This window comes from Brachycentrus maculatus, unplaced genomic scaffold (genome assembly GCF_059751285.1).
Source record: "Brachycentrus maculatus isolate JH-2025_06_01 unplaced genomic scaffold, ASM5975128v1 h1tg000147l, whole genome shotgun sequence".
In the NCBI taxonomy this organism is placed as follows: domain Eukaryota; kingdom Metazoa; phylum Arthropoda; class Insecta; order Trichoptera; family Brachycentridae; genus Brachycentrus; species Brachycentrus maculatus.
In genome coordinates, this window is record NW_028280900.1 from 1,914,245 (window position 1) to 1,940,365 (window position 26,121).

At 32.5% G+C, this 26,121-nt stretch overlaps 1 protein-coding gene across 1 annotated transcript in view; it reads left to right on the forward strand.

The window, feature by feature from the left end:
• LOC148308841 (uncharacterized) overlaps nucleotides 1-26,121 on the forward strand; it is a 153,754-nt gene that overhangs the window by 13,703 nt on the left and 113,930 nt on the right. Inside the window, exon 3 of the mRNA XM_088261136.1 lies at nucleotides 24,307-24,399. Coding sequence (XP_088117262.1) covers nucleotides 24,307-24,399 — 93 coding nt within the window. The remainder of the gene's footprint in view (nucleotides 1-24,306; nucleotides 24,400-26,121) is intronic.

Sequence of the window (26,121 nt, forward strand, 5' to 3'; positions counted from 1 at the left end):
TAAGATAATCCGGTCGTGATGTAAGAATGAAGCGGTAGGTATTGATCTAGGTCTAGAGGGTTCCACGTGGGTCTCGTTACGTAACACTAGCACTAGCGTGCATACAGACGGACGAGACTCGGTAGTAACGGCTATTAACATATCGCTCACTCCTTTCAAGAACGTCATAAATCAAAAATCGTCAATTTTCAGTTGTGCGTGTTTTCGGAATGCCCAGAAAATGTACTATATCCCAGCAAGAGCGGCATATTTTTAACTTAATATTTGTCCGCTACAAGGCAGAAAATATTGTTTTTGTATTTTGTAAAAAAGGTATTATTTAATTAAAAAGAAAAATAAACTAGTTATTTTTTAAATGGAGAAAAAACCATTCGTTCAATAACGTTCTCCTGAAATACAAGTTTTTTTATTTATGACGTTCTTGAAAGGAGTGAGCGATATATGGGACCATACTTGTTACTACCCACCCCTGACCTAGTATTTTCACAAATATCTCTTCTAACTTCAAAAACCCCTTATCCGCACCCCAATGGTGCATAGGGCACTGTATCATATAAACGCAGTGTTATCTTGATAGTTAACTCATGAAGGAAAGGTGGTCAGCCCTCCGCTCCAAGTACCAGTCCAGGGTAATATTGAATAAATATTAGAGTGAGAAAATCACTTATATTTATTTGACCCCCCCCCCTTGAGAATCGAACTCGGGACCTCCAGAACGGTAGCCGAGCGTGCTGACCATTAAACTACGGAGGCGGACAAAACGCGGACAAAAGGCGGACAAAAATCTCTTCTAACGAATGATAAACTTATTATATTAATTTTTGACATCTCAGCATAGAAGAAAAAATAATTTGGAAATATGGGCATTTTCAGGGCTTACGACCGTCATAGGCTGGTTTTAGTGATCACTTTACGCACGTGTGTACAACATTCACCAATTGTACCATTGTACAATTGTACAATTGTATGATTGACAACCACATTACTCAAATTATTGAAACTTCTAGATATATTGATCAAACTCGTAGCAGTGTGCGAAAGTTGAATAAAGGCATCTATGGTGGGATGAGGAAAACTTTCATTAAACAAAGACTCTTTCAATTGTATGTGAGGTCCGAATCGATTTGTGAGCTAGTATTTGGACACACTTAAAATGTTGTGGATATTTTTCATTTTCATTTTTTGTTGTTTTCTGTTAAAAATAAATATTTATATTTAATATTAGAACTTTTCATGTATTTTTATTTTTAATACCAATCGTATTCTTCCAGTACCCTTTATTTAAAATTCTAAAATAAAATGTTTACCCACACACAGGCCATGCCTTTGTGGCATCTTTTTTTGTATTAATATAATAGAATATTTTTGTACTTGTTATTATAATGATATTGTGAAATGCAAAAAAAATATCATATTTATAATTTTTTTTTTAAGATAAATTTAGATAGCCGTATGTGACTGAGTGAAGAAAGGATAGTAAAACAAATTTATGAGGCGAATGTGGTTGGTAATAGAATGAGAGGAAGACCGAGTATTTCAAATACTAGAACGGGCATTTCAAATACTAGATCCTTTCTATTTCAAAAGGCCACATTCACTTATCTGAATCAACATGAGGCCGCAGTAAAGAAAACTTTTACACCCTCCCTATAAACTAAATATTTTGATTATATCACAATATAAATTGTTAAAAATGCAATTTAAAAAACATATGGAAAAATTCATATTTACAAAAATTGGCATCAGTCAAAAGGCCGCACTAGAATAGCCAAAAGGCCGCATGCGGCCTTAAGGCCGCAGGTTCCCCATGCCTGTACTAGAAAGTGGTCAGGTCGGAATTTGGAATAATCGTCGGGTATGTATGAGGAAATGCACAAATGTGGAAGAGGCGAAGATCGTTTGCGAATACAGTTTTCTCTGCCTACCCTTGCGGAGAAACAGCGAAAAATGGTTACTTGATTAACCGCGAATCAAATCTAATGAACTTTTTTTTCTTATTTTTTTATCTCTTAATGTTTTAATAGTAATTATAACATTAAAGTAGAATTGTTTAATTGGCTTTATTATTATTAATGTAACTATTTTTTATTATAAGTTTTTTAATGTAAAGCTGTACAATTCCTGAAAAAATAAAATAAAAATAAATACACCATATTTATTTTCAAAGTTATCCTATCGACAATATCAATCAAGGTTCCAACAAATCGAAAGCGTGTAAATAAATTAGAAAATAATTCCAATCCAAACATGCTTTCTTCAATATCCCTGGAGATCGAACCCTGGATTCTATGCGCAGTGGACTAACAATCTAACCACTACAGGAAATAAATATTCGTCCTGAGTAGGAAAATTTTTCTCCTTACTATATTTTATCAGGAAAGCTCGGGGTAAGATAGTATAGAGAATGTATTATTTTTAAAGGAATAACCCGCAAAGTCTCTACATTTAAAGGCTTGTATGCAGATAGGATAGTAAGGATAGGGAAGGTAAACGTGAAAATGCATCACAAACACATATGTAATAAAAATAAATCTATCTCACTTTTTTTGCAATTGGCGGGAATCGAACCCGCGACGCCAATTTTGCAGTCGAACGTCTGCCTAACTACGCCACGACAGGCGTTGTGGGTAGTACATACTTCAGGTAAAAGATATGCATGTGTTCAAAATTGTACGATATTTTTTGTTCAATTTTAATTAATTTGTGTTTTTTAGTTTTCGTAAAATAATATAAAATAAAATTTAAAAACTACAAAAAAAAATATGTAAAAAAAATCAGTCACGAATTTTCACGCACTATAAATCCACCACCACGAAAATCTCCTTTTCCTGAACGGATCGATGTGCGCAGAAAACTCGCGCAGTTTCAAATATAGCGCACGGAAAACTCAACCGTATTTATATCAAAGTCTAAGGCCTATAATCGCGCACCCTCTCGACGCGACCCTAGCTAGATTACAGCAAGCAACTTTGACCTCTGAGTCCATAACATTAACGTTCACTATCGCCTGCAAATTGTTTGATTAAGAGCATCCGTACAAATTTAGTATATAAGGAGGCAACGTAAAACAAGATGCGCTGGTTTTAGGCGAATGCATACGGAAAGGGGTTGGGATTTGTACTAGTGTAAATAGTTGCCGTGGGGATATGGTTTGTACTTTCTACGCGGGTTCTCCTGCAACCGAATCACCTGCTTTATTGTGATGTGAATATTATCCACCATGTCTTGTGTTTGAATGTCCCCGATAGCGCGGCGGACATATTTTTGGCGGTCCTTTTTATTATTGTCGGGTCTGCGGGCAAGAGTGAATTGTGTCGGCTGTGCAATGGTTTATTACGCTATTTTTTCTCTGTTATGTTGTGAGTAGAATCCCGTTATAAATTTTAAACAAAAAAAAACGAAAAGTTCGATTGAAGTATCGCGATTTATTATGAAAACGGAAGCGGGGAGAATTTCCGTGTGAAAAGGCTGGAAAATTCATTCTCAAGGAAGGTAAATCAAACAGTTTTATATTAGTTAATTGAAATATATATTTTTTTTACTTCCGCTGAAGATTCTGATTCGTAGTCTTAAAATAAAGATTAGTTTGTCGTTCGTTTACTGAACTAAACACTTTTTCTTAAATGATAACAAGACATTAAAACGTACAATTTTATTAGGAAAATAAACTAAAGCTCTACTTTTTCTAATCAAGATTATGTAATGTCTTAATAAATTATGTAACATATTGTTATTTAGCATACTGTATTATCTGTGCTCAAACCAAAATTAATATTTCATTTTCAAATCCAATTTACCCATAAATTAGTATAGCGTTGAAATATTAGCCTACATAAAAACGACGCATATATTTTTTAAATCTCACGATTCTGTCATTGAATTTTTTAATCAGCCCTTCAACTAAAAAAATATTAAATTATAAATGATTTTCCAATAAGCTTATTAAATTGTATTTCATTTTACAGGATTCATTTAAAGAATTATAATAAAGATCGGGAAAATAAATGGTCTGAGTTGCAAATGTCTAAGTACGACTATATGAGCGTGATTTTAAAATGATTGAATTTATCTTTAAATAATTATTTTTTCATCAATAACACTCTTTATCAATTGTATTCAACAATGATTGCACTCGCCATTACTGCTATTTTACCGTCATTCCTACATTCCTCTTTAATTTATTTTATGATTTTCTTATTCTTCTTCTTACCATTTTCGTAAATAAGGTAGTTGGTGCAATGTTAAGTTGATCGTTGATTACAATATACGAAGGTAATGTGATCAATATAACGCTTCAAGTATTAGTCGTAATAATAATAATAATAATAACACCCTTATCCGCACCCCAATGGTGCATAGGGCACTGCGTCATATAAACGCAGTGTTATCTTGATCGTTTATTCATGAAGGAAAGTTGATCAGCCCTCCGCTTCAGGTACCAGTCCAGGGTAATATTGAATAAATATGACAGTGAATAAATCACTAATAATTGTTTTACCCCCTTGGGAATCGAACCCGGGACCTCCAGAACGGTAGCCGAGCGTGCTGACCATTACACTACGGAGGCGGACGGAGGTATTAGTCTTAGGCAAAATTAATATTAGAGTGAAAAAACACTTTTATCTATATATTTTGACCCCCCTGGGAATTGAATCGAATATCTCCAGCATAGTAGCCAAACGCGGTAACGACTACACTATAAAGGCGGACTTTTTCCGTATGGCAGGATAAACTCCCTTCACCCCATGAGTGATTGAAAAACTTGCGTCATCTGAATCCCATCAACATATTTCACTCCTGCATATATCCATATATCTGGAGAGCAGGAATGATCACCCTACCTATTATAGTACATAATCACGATCGAATTAACACCACATCGCTTCAATGCAGTGCCCTGTGCACCTTTTGGATTTAGACAAGGGCAGAATAGTTAGGACGTTGGACGTATACGTAATTGGACGTAAGATAATTGTGTGATTTGACAGGTGGGTGATCTAGTAAATTGAAACGGGGTACATTTATATATTGCTTTAAATGACCCCCGAGCGTAACAGATGGCTCGATATAGCCCGACGAGGCCAAATAATGTTTTACTACATTTTGAGTGTGTCCAAATACTTGTTCACAAATATAAGTTTCTCCACTTAGGAGTTATTTTAACATTTTTTAACCTCTCAATATAGATGTAGAAGAATATCCTGGGTATTTACAGGTCTTATGACCTGTCATAGGCTGGTTAAGTGATAATTTTACATATGTGCAACATTCACCAATTTAATCATGATTGACAACCACACTACTCAATTTTTTAGAACTCCTGTAATAACTTCTTTATTCTTCTTCATCTATGTTGAGATGTCAAAAATGTACAAATAATGTTTGCCCATGACCATTCTGGCAAAAGTGAACGACCAAGAAGAAGAAGAGAAAGAAGAAAATCCGCAGTATAATTCTACCCATGATTAACAACCACAATGGTGAATGTTGCACGTGTGTAAAGTGATAACTTAACCATCCTATGATAGGTCATAAGCCATGTTAATACGCAGACTTCCATGCTATTTTCCATCTATATTGAGAAGTGATACAGAAACATTAAAAATACTGCCTTTAAATTGAAAATGATTTTTAATATAATATAGAAATGTTCAAATAATGTTTGCTCTGGCAAGAGTGAACGATGAAAAGAAGAAAAAGAAGAAAAAAAGCCTATGTTTGACTTTCTTATGTTTTCATGCGCAAAATTATGTTCTTGTTGCATTAAGTAATGAAAAGTATGCGCTGTATTAAGTAATTTCATTACAACATAGACCTTAATTCAGCCGAGGCCGTCGCAGCCCTGCCCTTGTAAGGGCGACAGGGTGAAGGCTGTTTTTAACCCAGTTCCGGATACTCAAAATCAGATTAAATTATTGTATAGGTACTTAGTATTATACTTTGCTTAATTTATTACCAAATCGATAATGTAACTATGCGTGTAAGGAAAGCGTAGCGTAAGTAAATCAATCATGCTTGATTGTTTATTTAGACTTCGAGGTTTCCACACGTTTCCAGCTAAAAGGCATTTTTTTTTTAAAGTTTAACATAGTAAATACCACTATTTCTTACAATCAATTGTGACACGTGTTTCGATGCATTACGCATCATTTTCAAACACCGTGTATGAAACTGTGTCTAAATTATACAGCTGTGTCCTTGGGACGTTAAAGGTTGAAGAGGGGGTAGGAACTGTTTCTTATTATCATGTATTTATTTATTTGTTTGTTTATTATTTAATATTTATTATTTATAATTTTATATTTATTATTATTTATCATTTGATATTTATTATTTATAATTTAAGATTTTTTCTTATTTATTATTTTTATTTCTTATCAGTGGGAACATAGTCAATAGGAGAGAAGCTTCAGTCATTGTTATATTGTTAATTATGGGTTTATTATTATTTACATTTTTATGAATTTCTATTGTTTCAAAATGTTGCAGTTTATGACTTTTCGTATGAATTATTATTCTTGTTAAAATTGACATCATTATCTTTTAAATTATTTTTATTTTAAGAAATAGTGGTATAAACTAAGTATAACATAAATTAAAAATGGATAGATTTTATCACAAAGTGACTGCCGAATCAATTTATAAAATAAAAAAGCAAATGTGGGTTTTTCATTATTTAACTAACTACCATAATATAACATATGCGTACATAAGTGAAGACTAACAAAACCAAAAGTTATGAAGAGCTGTAATACGAATGATCAAGTAATTAGAAATCAGAAATTACAAATCGATGAACCCAAAATAAAAACAGAAAGAGAACTTCATTTTAACTCGTTCGAAATTGCATATTCTAATTTGAATCACGTCGTAGTCGGATGTGGTGCGAGTAAAAAAGGATTGATATCTTAATGTTAATACAATTAACATATTCATTATTTAATTCAAAAGATACATTTTGATGAATACAGTGACGAATCAAATGAGGAATATTTACTATACATATAAGACTTTACTAAAAAAAACTTTTTCTGCTTATCCTAAAATTGTATTGAATGTTAACACAAATTAATGGTCGCCAAATTAAAATTGATAAAAGATATCACCGCAGACATTTTTTAAATTTTTAGGTTTTTTATTATAATGAATTACTAGGATACTATTTTTTTCTTGAAATTATTAAAATATTTGAATTGCGAGCATTTTTTTATTGACTCGATGTACGCATTCAGAGTCATTTGGTTCCCGAAACAAAGTATGACAGACAGTAGTAATAATGGACTCGCGGTAATGTATCATAATAATAAGGTGTACGAACATTCATAGTTTACAAACGTACAATAAGTATTATACCGTAATGTGGGGTAAACTTTTTATAAAACAACACCAAAATTATATTATTTTGAGAAATAAAAAGACTCTTTTTTTTAACCACTCACAAATGTCAGTGGAACAAAAAACAAAATCTTTTTATTTCTCAAAATAATATATCAATATGACCCACTAAGTTAATGCTTTCAATATTCAAAACATTATACCAAAATTTCTTGTTTTTTCATATCTCAACATAGATCCCAACACAGGCCTTACGACTTGTCATAGACTGGTTAAACGATCACTTGACAAACGTGCAACATTCACCATTCTACCCATGATTGACAACCACACTAATCAAATTTTGGAACTCCTTAATATATTGATTAATCTTATTTTTTAACATCTCATCGAAGATGAAGAAGGATATGGAAGTCTGGGCATTTACGGGGTTGACGACCGTCATAGGCTGGTTTAAGTGATCACTTTACACAAGTGTAACATTCACCAATTTTACCCATTATTGACAACCACACTACTCAAATTCTTGGAAGTTCTATATATATGAACCAATTTTGAAACATTTTTTTTGAATCACTAGAACTTCACTAGAGACGAAAAGAACAATACTTGTTCTTTTCATCTCACCAAAATATTGGTGAGATGAAAATAACAAGTATTTGGACACTCTTAAAATGTTAATTAATCTCGTGACACTTTCTTCTTTATCGATATATGTTGATATGTGAAAAAATATATAAAATAATTCTTTAGTGGAGATGATCCAGTTATGTGAACAAGCATTTGGCTACACTCAAAATGTTGTAAACTAGGTGAAATCTCTCAGAACCATAATCAAGGGCCGCTTAAAACGCGTTTGTCAAAAACCAATAGACAACGCAGTCGCCATTCGTTATGTTTTACCGAGATTCCCAATGTTAATGTATCCAAGATCCTTACCGAATTATTTAACACACTAGGAGACGCTTTTATTGTGACGCTTATAATTTGACCAGTTACTTTATTCACAATATTTTGGGCGGGTCCAAATCCTTGTTCTTAAATCTGGGGTTGTCCACTTTCGGTTGTGGTCCCGTTGGCAGTGTGGCGGACTCTTGAGTCAGAGTTTCTCGGTTCGAACCCACTCTACCACAATTGGATACCTATTTCTAATAATGAGCCGCTTAGGCTCACAGAAATAGTATGAAATTAAAATATTTGTGTTAATACTTTAAAACAATTTTTTATATTTTTATTTTTAAAAAATGTGTTACTTTTACATTTTGATAACTCAACATATGTAGATGAAGAAGAATATGGATTTTAACAGGATTTACGACCGTAGGCTCAGTTACTATTTAAAAAAATGTATTGTCAGCTTATTCAAATGTGGCCATATCAAAATATGTATCTATTTTGCAATTTTTTTAAAATTATATTTGGTTCGTGTTACCCCATGTCACAATGTACAATAGAAATACCAACATGGTGTGTGTGTATTTAGTGTTAATGCCATCTAGTGGGAATATAATTGGAGGGCAGATTACTGTCCGGAAATTGCAATAAGCGGATCAGCGATGTGTTCTACCATCCGATCTCCTAACCACTTATATGCTCCTGTTCTCTACTGCTCTCCTGATCACTGGTACATCAAATCGCATAAGCTTAATTACAATTTAAACGGTCATTTTATATTAAATTCACATATATATATATATATATATATATATATATATATATATATATATATATATATATATATATATATATATATATATATATATATATATATATATATATATATATATATATATATATATATATATATATATATATATATATATATATATATATATATATATATATATATATATATATGTTTTGTTATATTTGTTAGGTTTTTAAATTTTTGCAAGAACAAAAATACTGGGTTTATTAACCGAGGTACTAAGGTACTAAGTTGAAAACTAGACCTTAACTTAGGAATATACGAGTATCTTGTATTTTCGTTATTATAAAAATTTGGATGCCTTACAAATATTTTTAATTTAAATATACCGGTCGTTAAATACGAAGTATTAAATTCATGAAAGAGACGTTTTAAAGCATGTGTCAAAATATCTAAAATAAAAGTAAATACTAACTAACCATCACGCCAGGGTGCAGCAGGGGTGGTAGAGAGAATAGAACGCCACACCAATCTGTCTTTGCATCAATTATCGCCTCTTTCACATTCATATGCATCTCCTTATACATACACGCCGATTATTCCTACTCTTGACCTGACCACTTTCAAGTATTTGAAATACCAATTTTTCCTCGGTTTTCTTCTGCTTCTATTGCCAGTCACATTCACCTCATATTTTTTCAACTATGCTTTCTTCGCTCATTCGATTCACATTTCCAAACCATTTCAACAAACCTTTTTTAATTTAATAAATGCTTATCTTACCCTTGAATTTTTTAATTAAATCGAAAGTAATGTAAAAAAAACGAAGAATATTACTATCTACTTCATTAGATTTCGCCAGATGTCGCATGGGAACTTGAATATTGTATAATAACATTCTCCATTTTTGGTATGGATGTTACACGAGTGTATAAAGTTATCACTTAAGCAAGCCGATGATAGGTCATGCAGGCGTCCAAGTGACTCTGAAATCTAGCTACGGCTTATGCAACACCGCTTATCATGACCCTAATCAGGCTTCAACTTTTTTAACTTCAAGTTTTATAGCCTATGCCTACTCGTGAGTGGATTTACTTTTTATGTTTAAAGTTACTATAATTTCATGTAATTCATGAGTGAAAATTCCATGCCAAAACACTCGCCATCTCGCTAGAGTTTAGACATTTCATTGATTCTAAGTTAGCAGTGACGTTACTTGGTGTATGATATTTCCGTGGCTTTGAGACATCTGTAATAATAAATCGTAAAAGCAAGTGATCATTATTTTTTTGTTATTGTTATGATTGCTACTGATGGCTCCATATCACTTATTCAGTACATTATCTGTGTCGGTTCGGTTTTTACCCCGGTATATGTATAATCATTTTTTTAATGGATAAGTAATGCGAGGAACGATAAAAAACTGAATTACTTACGTAAAATAAAGTATGAAAATGCGAATATTGCCGGCGATGCCATCTCCCCTTCATGGTCGAATCCATTACCGTTAATAAAGGCTAAAATGTCCGCAGTTTTATCAAATTACTTCCGCTATTTTACACATTTTTCAAAAAGCGTTAAATAACAAAAAAAATAACACGCATTGAATTCATTAATGTTTTTTATTTGCTGTTATCCGAAATTTATGGTGGATAGGGCACTAAATCGTATCAACGCAGAGTTATCTTAATCGTTAATTACGCGGAGGTAAGGTCATGTATCCTGTGCCGCAGGTACTATTAGTTTAGGGTGGTATAAAATAAATATTTGAGCGAAGAATCATTTATTTTGACCACCATGGGATCAAACCCAGGCCTCTAGAATGGCGTCCAAACGCACTAGCCACTTCACTACGGAGGTGGACAAATTAATAAATAAACAATGATTTAAAATATTTGTACTATTTTGGATGTAATGTATCAAATAAAATACTAAGTATGAAATAAATTCATATGTATATATATATATATATATATATATATATATATATATATATATATATATATATATATATATATATATATATATATATATATATATATATATATATATATATAAATATATTATGAAATAACTGGCAGGTTTCTGTAGACGTGAGAATGAGCTTTAAAACTTTCTGAAAGCAATGAAAATGCTTGCGAATAAAGCTTAAAGAGAACCTTCGAGAAATAGTTGGGAAAAGTTGAGCACCGCGTTAATTTTAAGAGCACTTAAGAGGCTAGTTTTAATTAACGGAATATTATATGTAAGTGGTGAGGTATTGCACCATATAAGGTAATTTGAAGCACTTTTTATTAATTGATAAAATACTGCTATAGACAGGCGTTAGTCAGTCAGAGTAACGTAATAAGATTGGTTAAAAAAAGTAGTAATATCTGTTTTATTCGCATAAAAATGTAATTATTTGTATAATATAATATAAACTGTTGTATAATATAAATGAAATGTAAATTACATTAGAAATACAAGGAAAACTCAAAACATATTATCATACTTTTATTAGTTTATTATATCTTTTAAACAATCGTGACAGAAAATAAAAGACTTTGAGGGGAGACCTATATCCTGCAGCGGATGAATACGGGCTCGAAAGAAGAAAGGAATATGATAGAAGGTCGACGAGATTTGGGCGGGAGACAGATCTTCTGGCTCCGGAATATACGAGATTAGACGAGGCAGAACCGTCGAGGCGCTGCTTAGAGCTGCCCAAGACAAGGGCAATTAATCTCACGTGATAGCTGACGTCAGGGGGACCTGACATGACACGCACAGAAGAAGTAAAAAATCACATAAAAAACAAAATGCCAATGAAAATATTAATCAGTTTTGAGAAAAAAACATTATTTTACGGTTAGGACTTCCCTCTTAAGCCAGTTTGCCGAGTCACTCACTGCGGTAGAAATTCCTCGAGGACCACTTTTCCATTTTATTATATAATATTCTGTACTAGATCGCTCCATTTCGTACTGCGTCATTCTCTGCGCATCCCTAACGTTAATTAATGATAATTAAAGGTGATATACGCGCGTGTTATCATTAGGTCTACATGATATATCGGTTATTCTGCCATTTACATTTCGTAAGACGTCCGTCTGTCCATCCGTTTGCCGGGCCCAATTAAAAATGGAGCTACTCTTAACTGATAAAGTATACAGGATAAAGATTGTAATAATATATCATAGATGTTTCAACCCTTCAAGGCAAAATATCTTTTTCCACAAAGGGATTATAAAAGCAAGGGCATTTACTGAGCTTACGTAATCTGGCATTGACTGGATTAATTGATAATTGTATACACTGTATGAAGTTCACCGTTTTGCGCATCATTGAACATCCATACTGCCTAGATCTAAAGGGAGTATTTCAACAACCTCTTTCGTATATCTGTTGGAAATGCTATCTCTTGAAAACTTCGTGAAGCAAACATTGAATATGTTCAAATCTTTGTAAACAAATTTCAAGGGTTTCTAGAAAATTTCAACAGATGGCGGCAGGTACAGGTTTTTATTACAAGGATATCGATTTGTAGGTTAATTGAATAATTGAATAAAATTATAAATGATAACAGGGATCTTATACAGTAATCATTAAAGGCATCTTTCAATTTTTTTTTAAATATTTGTTTAAACCTCCGTTTTATATTTTTTTGTACTTCGCATGCCTCCTGAGAGCCTTAATCAAGCTTGCCTCTTTTACGAGGCATCAGGTTCGCGCCGCCCAGGACGACCACTGCTGACAATTCGTCGGCAGTTCTCGTCAGAACTTCGGGACGCGGATCTGACTTGGTTGGATGCATGGGAGCTTGCAGCTGACAAAAAAACCTGGAGACAGTTTGTGGACTCCATATGCTCTACCTAGGGAGCGGATACGGATTAATTTAAAAAAAAATAAACCAATTTTTATGACTTCAAATTTTACAGCTTATTACTCCAGATTAAATATTTTCTTAATAGTTTTGAACTAACCTGTTTAACCTAATATTTTGTTGCCATTACAGTAGTAGTATGTTAAACTCAAGAAAAACTTGGCATGATGTGGTCAGGTCAAGGAGTCGGAATAATCGGCGGTATGTATGAAGAGATGCATGAATGTGGAGATTGAAGATGGACAGGTGAAGATTGTTTGCAGAGACAGATCGGTGTGGTGTTCTGTTCTCTCAGTCTACCACTGCTGAGAAGCGATGTGATAGTAAGTTCGTATTTCCTTGATAGTTAGACCTGATAGTTACTTTGTGTAATACCTAAACCTTGCTGTAATATTACTCAAAGATGATTAAATTATAATAAGCCAACGTTTATATTCTCGTTCATTCCTTGCTACGTACTCCTCGAAAGCCTCGATTTTCTTTTTGCTCGACGTAGTACTTATCTCAGAAAAATACGGAAGCTTTATTTATGGGCCGAGCGAAGAAAACAGAGTTTATTTTCCGCCCACTTCAGAATCTAGGGATCAGTGAGTGCCATCACCATCACCCTACACTACACTACACGCTACATCCCTCCTGCCCTCCTGCCCTCCCACCCGTCTCCTGCGCTCCAGTAGTGCAGTGGTTCTGAACCTTTTTGAAGTCAGGGAGCTCTTTTGATCATATCGTAGTCGTACAGGAGAAAGTGACCAACTACCAAAACGTAAAATGTTTAGGAGGGCCATTTAAGTCACTATTGCTTGGCAAGAAAATAAACACCAATGCAGTTATTCATTTTTAACTAGTCAATATATAATATTGTGCTTCCAAGTTTAAAATCCTTTGGAATTTTTTTCAGGTTAATATTAAGCTAGTAAGATATCAAATAGTCAATAATCACGTTTTTGTAAAAAAATGCACTTGGTCACTTTCTTCTGTATGGAAAGTACTACGATATGGAAAATTTGCGGTAGGTACATAAAAACTTACGATACAAAAACATACAAATATTTTTTTTATTAAATACAATAAAACTGATTATTTCATTACAGCAAGTGAAAATTTACATTAACAAAATACATAAAAACATAAATTCTCTGAGCTTGTCGGCTTTTACAAATTAGAGCGATTTATTTTATGTATATTTGATATAGCTTCTCTCATTTCTTCATCCAAACTGCTAAGCCAAAGTTCACAAATCAAAAGTCACGAATCCTTTCCTACCATTGATAGAGCATTGTCTGTATAAATTGCTACACATAATTCCCATGATATTATCGATTATTCTAAATATGACGATATAGAATAAAAATATAGAGGCTGAGGCTTTATAGCCATTTTGGGGTGAGCGTACACAACTTCACTTTGCAAGGGTGCTGCCATCTAGCAATTATATTTGCAACGCAAACCGCTCAGTAAATGAGCCAACAAGCTTGGGAGCACCAGTGCACCGGTTAAGGACCACTGCTGTAGTGTGTACAAGGTGTCCGCCCACACAGGGATGTTATTGGATTCGGTGGCGTGAGGTTTATTGCTAAAACCCGGTTAGGGAAGGTCATGTGGATTATGTAATACCAATACCCACTGGACGCTAGACCATGTTCCAATGATATTACTAAATGGTTGACATATGTTATTAGTGTATTGGTTAGGATGATTAGCTGCCGTGCTAGAGATCCCGGGTTCGATTCGCAAGGAGGGGGGGGGGGAATAAGTATTAGTGATTTTACACTCTAGTATTTATTTAATATTACCCTGGACAGGTCCCTCAAACCCAGGTGTGATTACCTTACCTTCATGTAAGTAATGATCACGATAACACTGCGTCGATATGATGCAGTGCCCTATGCACCATTGGGTGCTAATAAGGGGTAGAGAGAGAGATACTGCATTATCATAAGCGATGTCTCGATTTAGAATTTGATGGTACTTTGTAAGTAGGTATAGGAGGTCCTAACCAAAACGTTACATTTCCATTATAAATGATTTTAAGTAATCAGGAATACTAGCTTATAAAATTGTTACGTTTTGGTACAATTTTATGACTTCATATTGGTTTAACACAGGATTGGTCACGTTTTATCGCAACTTTAATTGAGATTTCGATAGAATACAGTAAACAGAACAGATTTGTATTTAAAGGATTTTTAGTGCAATATTGGAAATGTAACTTTTTGGTGAGGACCTCCACAATTGTTCTACTAAGCGAGGAATTAGTCCAGGTCAGTGTTGCATTTTTAAATTATATAATGAAGTGTTTCGCTACAACACTCAGTGGTATAAACCACTTACGGCATTAGAATAGCCTGATTCTGGGGCGGTCGAGTTAGCGTGAGTTGGCGCAGTGTCCCCTCGCGGGAAGGTCGCGGAGCACTCCTGCTCTTCAGCAGGCCGAGGGTGGAGGTGGCTGACCTTGACTCTGACCCGAAGATGACCCGATCTGACTCACTTGGCCTTGCAGCTATTACCCGCCTTATTGAAGGATCTAGGGCAAACTCAATTATGACAAATTGCTTGCGGTGAAGTATTATAACATATCGCTCACTCAAGAACGTCATAAATCAAAATACTTGATTTTTTAAGAGAACGTTTTTAAGTTTAAAAATATAATACCTACAATGCATTTAAAATAAATATCAAGCCACTTATTGAACTTTTTACTGTGCAACAGATCTTTTTAGGTAAAACCTAAAGGTTTTTTCTCCATTTTAAAAATATTTAGTATTTTTCAAAAAATAATTCAACAATTATTTTTCTTCAAAATGCAAAAACAACACTTTCTGCCCTGTAGCGGGTAAATATTAAGTTAAAAATATGCCTCTTTTGCTAGAATATAGTATATTTTCTGGGCATTCCGAAAACATGCACAACTGAAAATTGACGATTTTTGATTTATTACGTTCTTGAAAGGAGTGAGCGATATGTGGTATTTGCATTAAATATTTCGTAACTCGATCTTTTCTTTATATTACATAACAACATTTTATCTACGACATTTTGAGTGTGTTCAAATACTTGTTTACAAATCTGTATTATCTCCAATTATAGGAGTTATTTTTTATATTATTTTTTGACATGACACTTGATCACTTAAACCATACAGTGACAGCCTATAAACGTTGTAAATACCCAAGGTTCCATGATTTCGTCCTAATTAGTTGTTCACATTTGTTCCGACATTACTGAAAATCTTTAATTTTCCTCATATATGTTGCCAGTTAAATATTAAAGAAAATATAAAATAATATATATCGTTTAAAAAATATTATGACTATTAAAATAAGTGGTGTATAACCCAGAACATTTAGCAGTATAAAATCGCTTCAGTTATTTTTTTGACGAAACCTTGTCATTTGAGTACCCACAGCCGTATACAAACACTCGTTTACTTCAAAATGATTCAATAAAACAAACAAATTATACATTGTAAACATTGATTGGGAAACACGCTTAAATTCAAACAAAGATATAAAAAAAAAATATTTTCTAAAAATATAATATTATCGTCCGTCATTGTCATCACTTTGTTTGTACGGAAATATTTGATCATTTTAGCGCTGTAACATAACGAAATTCGTTCAAACATATCCATAGATGACATCAGCTGTAGAGCTACCATTTTCTTATGTTATGTGATGCCTGTGCAATGTTCGATGCATTGGATAATAAAATTCCATTTTTTCAATTATGCTATTTAGTAATATAAAAATATTTGTACAAATTAATAACTTATTACAAACAAAGGCCTTATATCTGTCAAATAGCAACTTAATTTTCTTTTAACCCAGGTAACATTTGACGTAGGTAGTTGTTTTTTTTTAAACAGCGGTTTTGTGTCGAAAAAAAAATTCTTTGTCGAAAAATAAACATATGATTTTAAAAAGAAAAGAGTTATTGAAAGGTAAAGAGTTAAAAAAAATTAAATTAAAAAAAAATGTATATATATATATATATATATATATATATATATATATATATATATATATATATATATATATATATATATATATATATATATATATATGTATATATATATATATATATATATTTTAAAAAACGATTCATGGCACGATCAGATCAATCAGAACCCAAAATCTGGCGGTGTCAAAAGTCTGCGTAATCGGAGGGCATGTATGTATGGATGTGAAGGAGGCGAGGAGTGTATGTCAGGACAGAAGAGTGCGGCGTTCCATCCTATCTGCCTACCCCTGCGGGGAAACGGCGTGGTGGTAGTAGTAGTAGTAGTTCTAAAAAACAAAACATAAATCCAATATATACATCGTTAAAATATGTGGTTGACCCGAGTTTTATTCATGCGAGTTTGGCCTTAATTTGTGATCAAACGTATTTTTGCGATTTGTCAATTCATAACGGAACATTTTGACAGTTAGAATAAACTATTAAAATAAAGATCCAGTCAGTCGTGCATAAAGTGACGTAAATTCAAGATTTCCTCGACCAATAGAAAAGCGAATGCACCAGCGACAATTCATAAAATATTGCACAGATAGGTCCGGCTTTAAATTAACATTGGGAATCTCGTTAAAAATAACGAATGGCGACTGTGTTCTCTATCGGTTTTTGACACACGTGTATTAAACGGCCCTTGATTATGGTTCTCAGAGATATCACCTAGTTCAAGAGATATTAAGTGTGTCCAAAATTTGGACAGACTCCAAATGCTTGTTCTCAAATCTGCATTATCTACACTTAGAAGTTATTTCTTTAAATTTTTTGACATCTCAACATACCATATACTGATAAAGAAGCATATTGTCACTAGGAGTTCCAAACATTTTAATTTTAGTAGTTTGGTTGTCAATCATGGGTAGAATTGGTGAATGTTGCACGCGTGTAAAGTGATCACTTAACCAGCCTATGACAGGCCCTGTAAACACACAGACTTCCACATTCTTCTTCATTTATGCTGAGATGTCAAAAAATGATTAAATATAGTATTTGTTCGTAAAAAATACGTGCATAATGAATTAATAATTTCAGCTGATTTGTCTACTTCAATTAATTAGTAATCGGTTTATTGATTACTAATTGGTCAAATTTATCAATGCTTTTACCATCCAGACGGTTCTAAAGGTTCTATCTCTCTTTCAACAGCCATAATCGATATAATCCGCGATGAGGGTAGTTTTTTGGCTTCTGACTTAGGTACTGTAAAACCTTTTACACTTTGAAACGAAAATTTAACAGGATATACATTTGAATAATATATTGAATAAACTATTTATTGGTAGATACCATATATGATATTGATTTCTTTATCAAATAATAAGAATAATATAGGAATCGTGTGGGCAGGTGAATCGAATGAATAAAGAAACAACAATAAAACAATTTTATGAGGCGAATGTAGTTAGATATAGAAGCAGGGGAGGACTGAGGAAAACTTGGAATGATCATGTATTTCAATTACTTGTGGTCAGTTCATTATATGAATGAGGAGATGCATGAATTTGGAAGAGGCAAAGATTGTTAGCAAAACAAATTGGTGCGGCGTTCTATTTTCTCTGCCTACCCCATTGGTGAATGTTATACTCGTAAGTGTGTAAAGTGATAACTAAACCAGCCTATGGTAGGTCACAAGCCCTGCAAATACCCTGACTTCTATATTCATCTGCATCTATGTTGAGGATGTCGAAATGATTTGAGTTTAGTTTTTATTTATCTATTGTAAAATAATTGTTAATTGTCGTTGAAGTTATTGAATTATATTCAGTAAATACCACTATTTCTTAAAATCTACTGTGACACGTGTTTCGATTTTCAAACTACGCAATTACTGTAATTTACTAAGCAAAACATTAATTAAAAATTAATAGATTTTACCACAAAGTGACTGCCGAATGAAATTATTGAATTTTATTTTAAAAATCACCAATTTTATTTTTAATTTATTATTAGATTAAAACCAATATTTTTAGCTTTTCCACTTTTTTATTTGACCAGCGACCGAAACCCGGTCGCTGGTCAAATAAAAAAGTGGAAAAGCTAAAAATATTGGTTTTAATCTAATAAAAAATGCAATTCCATCACGAAGTGTCAGTGGATAATATAAATCTATCAATTTTATTTTTTTTTAAATATTATTAGAGTATTTGTATGCGCCACCCGCAGCTAATAGTGATCTTGAAAGAGTGCAATAATTCACGTTGATGGATGACCCTTGGATTTTCAATGCTTTAAATTTATTAATTTGCTATGCAAACCTCCTCTGAGTTGACTTATTTATTGGACAATTTGTAAAGCGCCGTTTTCGTAACAAATGGAATGTTAAGCGCACAAAAGCAACTTACATCAATTCATATATAAAATATGTATATATATATATATATATATATATATATGTATATATATATATATATATATATATATATATATATACATATATATATATATATATATATATATATATATATATATATATATATATATATATATATATATATATATATATATATATATATATATATATATATATATATATATATATATATATATATATATATATATATATATATATATATATAAATATATAAATATATATATATATATATATATATATATATATATATATATATATATATATATATATATATATATATATATTTATATATATATATTTATATCATTTATAAAATCTACAACAAATTAATCAGACTGCTCGGAAGAAGTTACGACAAAATCATTGGTGAAATAAAATTAGAAATATTGAATTAATTTTTTTTTCAATTTATTTAATATATTTACAAAACGATTTTTTAATATTTATTTTCTACTTTTGACAATCATAAAATTAGTAACGCTGTTCTCTCCAATAAAGAGACTAAGCTCTTGTGCTTGAAGAGGGACTTTTTTATTATTTTTTTTTAAAGGAATAACTCGCAAAACCTCTATTAGAGGCTTGTCTGCAGGTAGGATAGTAAGGATAGGGAAGGTAAATGTTAAAAATTAATAATAAATACCCAGACGAATTGAAAATAAATATTTCTTGAATTTATTTTGCACTTACAATTATTGTTTATGATTTTAAGTGATAGTGATTTTTTAGAATTTCAATATATCTTAATTTTTTTTTATATCTGTAGGAAGGTTATTGAAGTACATATTTATTTGGTTCCCAAATATTTAAAGTTCTGTTGGTATATAGTTCTTGTTTTATTTTATAAAATTTATTTAACAAAGAAATGTCTGTACAAAACGAAATGATGGCGAAATGAATTTGCTTTCGGTTATTTATTCCATAACAGTATTAAACTATAAAGCATCGGACTTCATGGTATTATTTTTAGTTTTATTGTCCGTAAAGTAAGGTCAATTACGTATTTTGTATTAAACCAACGCACGCATACAATATAATCAAACCATGCTTCCATATACCATGAACAACCCATTTCATTACTACTCAAATAAAAATAATAAGTATATTTATTCCAACATCCTTGAAATAATAAATTAACATTTTAAAAATTAAATATCTTTCAATTAAGGCATAATAAAGATTTGTCCAACCAAGCCACGGAAGTTTGATATTTATTTGAAATGTCAAAGGCCTTAATGTTTTTATTGACCTTTATTGCAGAATGCGATCTCTTGATGAATGTGCCATAAAATAATGTATGTTAGAAGTTCGAATTATGAAACACAAAAATAATGCAAGGCTCAGAAAAGCAAATTTAAGAATGGTGTTTTGAGTTGGTTTCACTCATTCAGTTGTCCATATCCGCTCTCTACGTGGAGCATATGGAGTCCACAAAGTCTCTTCAGTCTTTTCTGTCGGCTGCCATCTCATTTAAATCCTCACAAGTCAGTTCCACGTCTCGAAGCTCGGACGAGAAATGTCGACGAATTGTCATTCTTTCTTTCTTTTCTCTTTAACTCATGCGAAATATCGCTCCTTAAGGGAACAAGTTTTTCACATTTTTTGCTCGTCATGTGAGGTGCTCGTTATGAGAAGTTCCACTATTTATTTTTTTCAATAGTACATTTTTGTCAGATTTCATGTTATAGTATCTTTATTTTGTATGTATATTGTATAATAAATGCAAAGCAAAAGAAAACATAATAAAATGATGTAATGGAAACGCGTGGAACGAACCTTTATTCCCCTTATTGGATTAAGCAGTCGCGACTGTGTAATGTAATGTAATGTTTTAGTATTTGTTCAGTAGTGAATAGTGGAACATCCCTAACGCGTTTTTAATAACTCGTATATCTCTCTGTTACATTTATAGCTGATTAATTTGGACATATTATTTTTATGACCAAAAAATAGGGTGTCTCAAAACTGGCTTGGTTTTTTATTGTTGTTGATAAAACGTATATTTCAATAGAATAATGAAAGTGTTTTTATTTCGATTGATATATGTAGATATATCGACACATGCCCGTCTAGATTATTCCCCAATGTTCAATCATTTGCAACATTTTGAGTGTGTCCAAATACTTGTTCACAAAATCTGGATTATCTCCAATTATAGGAGTTATTTTCATATTATTTTTAACATCTCATCAAAGATGAAGAAGAATATGGATGTCTGGGCATTTACGGGCTGATGACCGTCATAGGCTGGTTTAAGTGATCACTTTACACACGTGTAACATTCACCAATTCTACCCATTATTGACAACCACACTACTCAAATTCTTGGAAGTTCTATATAAATGAACCAATTTAGAAACCTTGTTCTTGAATCACTAGAACTTCACTAGAGACATCTATTGGTGAGATGTAAAGAAGAGTTTCTGCTTAATAAAAAGCTTCTTTACTTCTCACCAATAGATGTCTCTAGTGAAGTTCTAGTGATTCAAGAACAAGGTTTCTAAATTGGTTCATTTATATAATTTGAGTAGTGTGGTTGTCAATAATGGGTAGAATTGGTGAATGTTACACGTGTGTAAAGTGATCACTTAAACCAGCCTATGACGGTCGTCAGCCCCGTAAATGCCCAGACATCCATATTCTTCTTCATCTTTGATGAGATGTTAAAAATAAAAATAATATTCAATCATTTGACTAAATTTTCGGTTATATTTTGGCATAATTGTCAATAACACGTCGAATATTTGTTTACAGTTGCTAAATAGCCTGTGAATTATTTGTGCATACTCTTCCATTGAGAAAGGTCTAATAGTGTTAAATCACACGATCTTGGTTGCCAAGTCACTTTTCCCCGGTACGAGATAATACCTTCAAGAAATTGTTTCATAGGAAAAATTGTAATCTGATCTTCAAATTTTAAATTAAATTTACTTGTATTGATTTTATTTTAGTGGGCCAAGAGTTGTGTGATGGTGAGCAAAAAACCTCTTAATTTTTGTACGTCTCTGAAGAAACACTCACTACATCTTTAGTAAATTTTATCCAGTTCTAAGCCTTGCTTGATTGTACAACGCTCCTTTATATAACTCTTGAGCTAACTAACTAACTAACTAACCATCACGCCGCTTCCCCGCAGGGGTAGGCAGAGAGAATCGAACGCCACACCACTCTGTCTTTGCAAACATTCTTTGCCTCTTCTACATGCATGCATCTCCTCATACATACCCGACGATTATTACGACTCCTGACCCGGCCGCATTCAAGTATTTGACATACCTGATTGCGCCAAGTTTTCCTCGGTCGTCCTCTGCTTCTTTTTCCAACTACATTCGCCCCATAAATTTGTTTAACCGTTCTTTCTTCACTCATACGCTCCACATGTCCAAACCATCTCAACACACCTTTCTTAATTTTATCGATAATGCTTATCTCAGCCTTACATTCTTTCCTTATTTCATCATTCGAACATCTATCAAACATCGTTTTACCACACATTCGTCTGAGGGATCGCATTTCGACTGCATTCAGTCTGCTTTCATCCTTTTTTTGCCAACTCCATGCTTCGCTTCCATACATAAGGGTTGGAACCAGAACTACTTGTGCTAACTCTTGAGCTCGTGAGCTAAATGACAAGACTACTTGTGCTAACTCTTGAGCTTGCTGATGATAACTGTAAAACAACAGCGCTCCATATTTGACACAACAGAAATGATTTTTAATTCTAAACTAAAGCCGGTTTTGAGACATCCGTTGGATAAAAACTACCGTATAACCTTCATAAAAAACTGGTGTATTCGCGATATTAATGTAGCATTAAATTTTGATGATGAAATTCCGTGCAAAGGAAAGTTTTAAATTTAATAAAACCTACATGTAATTTTAACTTCCTTTATCCATTAACGCGTTAAGAAGGAATCAACAAGAATAAGGCTTGGTCTATGAATACTTTGTAAGTGTATTTATTGAGTTATTAAATTTCTTAGATTTTTTCAAGCACTGTGCACAGATCTGTACTCAATCAAATACATCAAATTATAACTTTTTTACTATGCTCTAGTCCTTTAGTGGTTCGTTATTAAAAATAGGTATCAAATTGTGATGAGTGAATAGACATAAATCTAGAAATTTTGACTCAAAGTCCGCGACACTAACTACAGAACGACAATCAGACTCTTAAATTTTCATAGCCTTCTATAATGTCATCGGTTTTTCCAATACATGTCATGACAGGCGCCATGCAGTAGTTCGACTACAAAACTGGCGTCGCGGGCTTGATGCAAAATAAATTGAAGATTTTTTTTTTAATTTCTAGTTAGTTTATTTTTGTGTGTATTTTTAACATCTAACTTCCCATTCATCACAATTCTACCTGCATACAAGCCTCTAAAATAGAGGCTTTGCCGATTTTTCCTTTAAAAAAAATAGGTATAAGTATGTCGTTATGTATCGAAACTCTTATTTAGAGACGTTTCAGGATCCATTGATTTATTGATAATGACTATCATCAGAGCGAAGTGATATTTTTTTTAATAATTAAATCATGCATGTAATGAAAGCTTTCTCAAACCATCCATAGATGCTACCGTGAGCTCAAAACATGAAGTGACACGAGATTTATGATACATAGTACCGTAGAACGGGGCTACTTGAACTTTGATGTGTTACTTGAACTTTGAGCCCAGTACAAAAAAAAATCTGTATTTGGTCTACAATAATGAACGTATAAGTGTCACCTGTCAGGGAAACAATGAATCATGTCGATACGTTCATTATTGTAGACCAAATTCAGATTTAAATATTTTTTTGTACTGGGCTCAAGTAACACATCAAAGTTCAAGTAGCCTCGTTCTACGGTATACATAATATATAAATGACAAAGAATGCCGTAGAACATAAGTAAAGATTTCAAAATATATAAATAATACATGTTTTTTTTTTATAAAATCGCCCATCTTTGTCTTTCTTTTTTTGCGGGATATGGATGTTTGCGTTTGATGACGACGCGCTGGTTTGGTGTTGGTTCCTCCCAGTATGTGCTTACAATACGAGTTCGAGTAGATTGATGGTGTGTTGACGTTGCAGGCAACAAGCGCCGCCGCTGGTGGTGGAAGATCCACCCACGGATAGCGATGGGAGCAGCGACGGGCCCCGCGCCGGCGCCAACCGACTGATTGGGTGAGTGCCTTTACAATTCTTCAATTGACTCTTCGTGCTTTTTACTCGGAATCTTTATATTAATCGAAAGAAAGAACATTTTTTAGATGGGAATCGCATTTATTATTTACCTTGCTTATTATGTACAAGGTTTATAGATCAATTAGTGGATTTTTGTTTCTTCTAACTACATAAATATGTTTTTATTTGAATCTGTGTTGGCTAATTGGATAATCTAGTATGGGCCAATCAGGAACTTCTCAGCATTTGCTCATTGCTGGGAGGAAACCACGTAAAACTCCTCAGAAGGTGGACTTCCACTAGAAGAGGGAAAAAAAGCCTTGCCTTTACCCATGGTACTTGTTGTAGCTGTGAACGTCTATCAAGCAATTCGTCTGGAAATCACAGCTTTTTTAGATATACAAACATATGTTTTTAAAATTTTAAAAGTAAATATCAATTTTCTCAATCAAAATATGTCTCAAAAGGGTACTTTGGTGAATATATGTAGATACATGTACACTAGAGTATCGCTAACAACATAAATGATTACATATTGATTAGTATCAATTTGCGAACTCTAACTTGCTAAACGGACTGATTATACCATTATCAAAGATAATGTATAGGGTACATAGAGACGCGAATATTTGCATTTTTTGACGTCCTGTGCATCTATATGAAGACAAAAATGTAGACAGTTTAAAAAAAATACATTTATAAAATAATGATTTAAAACTGCTTATACAATACGTAGGTACATTATCATGAATACTTAATGCAAATGAAGCAATATCTTCCATCCTAACAAAAGCAGTCTAGTATAAATGGTAGAAATTTGTACCATTTTAATTCTTTGAATCAGTTGGCTACTCTTTTTTTATTTTTTCTTGCGATATATAATAAATTGAATTGTTGGGTAATATATCCAAAATAAAACAAGGTTTTTTTGGATTGAATTCTACATTTATTTATGCATATGTGAATACGTGACGCGTTTCGTCTTCTTAGCACATTATCAAACACTTACGAGTGTTTGATAATGTCCTGAAAAGACGAAGATTCTACCAACTGTCTGCAGTTACAATAAATAAATAATATATTGCTTGAAAATAGTAAGTTAGCAGAAATCTTCAGTAATGCACTTACGGTTTTAACTTAACAGTTTTTTACCCGTAGTTTCCAACTCTACATAGTCGAACATTACTTGTAGCTTGACACAATCAAACGCTACATCATCCGTACGTCAGAACTATGTAATAACATGATTTCGGTTTATTATTCAACAATTTTGTATATATAAAACAAATTATTATAATAATTTATTAACTCTGATTTTATCTGTCATTGACGTTAAACAAGTACTTGTGTTTATTTCTACTTCCTACTAGAAAATGTACTTTATATTATATTACTGCGTCGTATTCTTTAGTAACATTAGTCTTACCGTTATTATATTTATATAATATATATTTATTGATAATTCTATCTTATCGCATTTCTTTTAGTAAATAAAATTGGGCATATACAATAACATTATTGATTTTTGAACGAGTTCTATTACTTCTTAATCTTGTTTAATACGAGGTTTGCTTCTGGAGGAATTAGTCGTCTGACTATGAACGTAATATTAATTAAACAGTTTTATAGATTTTCTAATTGGTTACGTAAGTTATACATAGAAAAAGTGAGGTTTTACGAAGACAAATTATGGTGACAACGCTTCTCTTTAGTTGAAGAAAT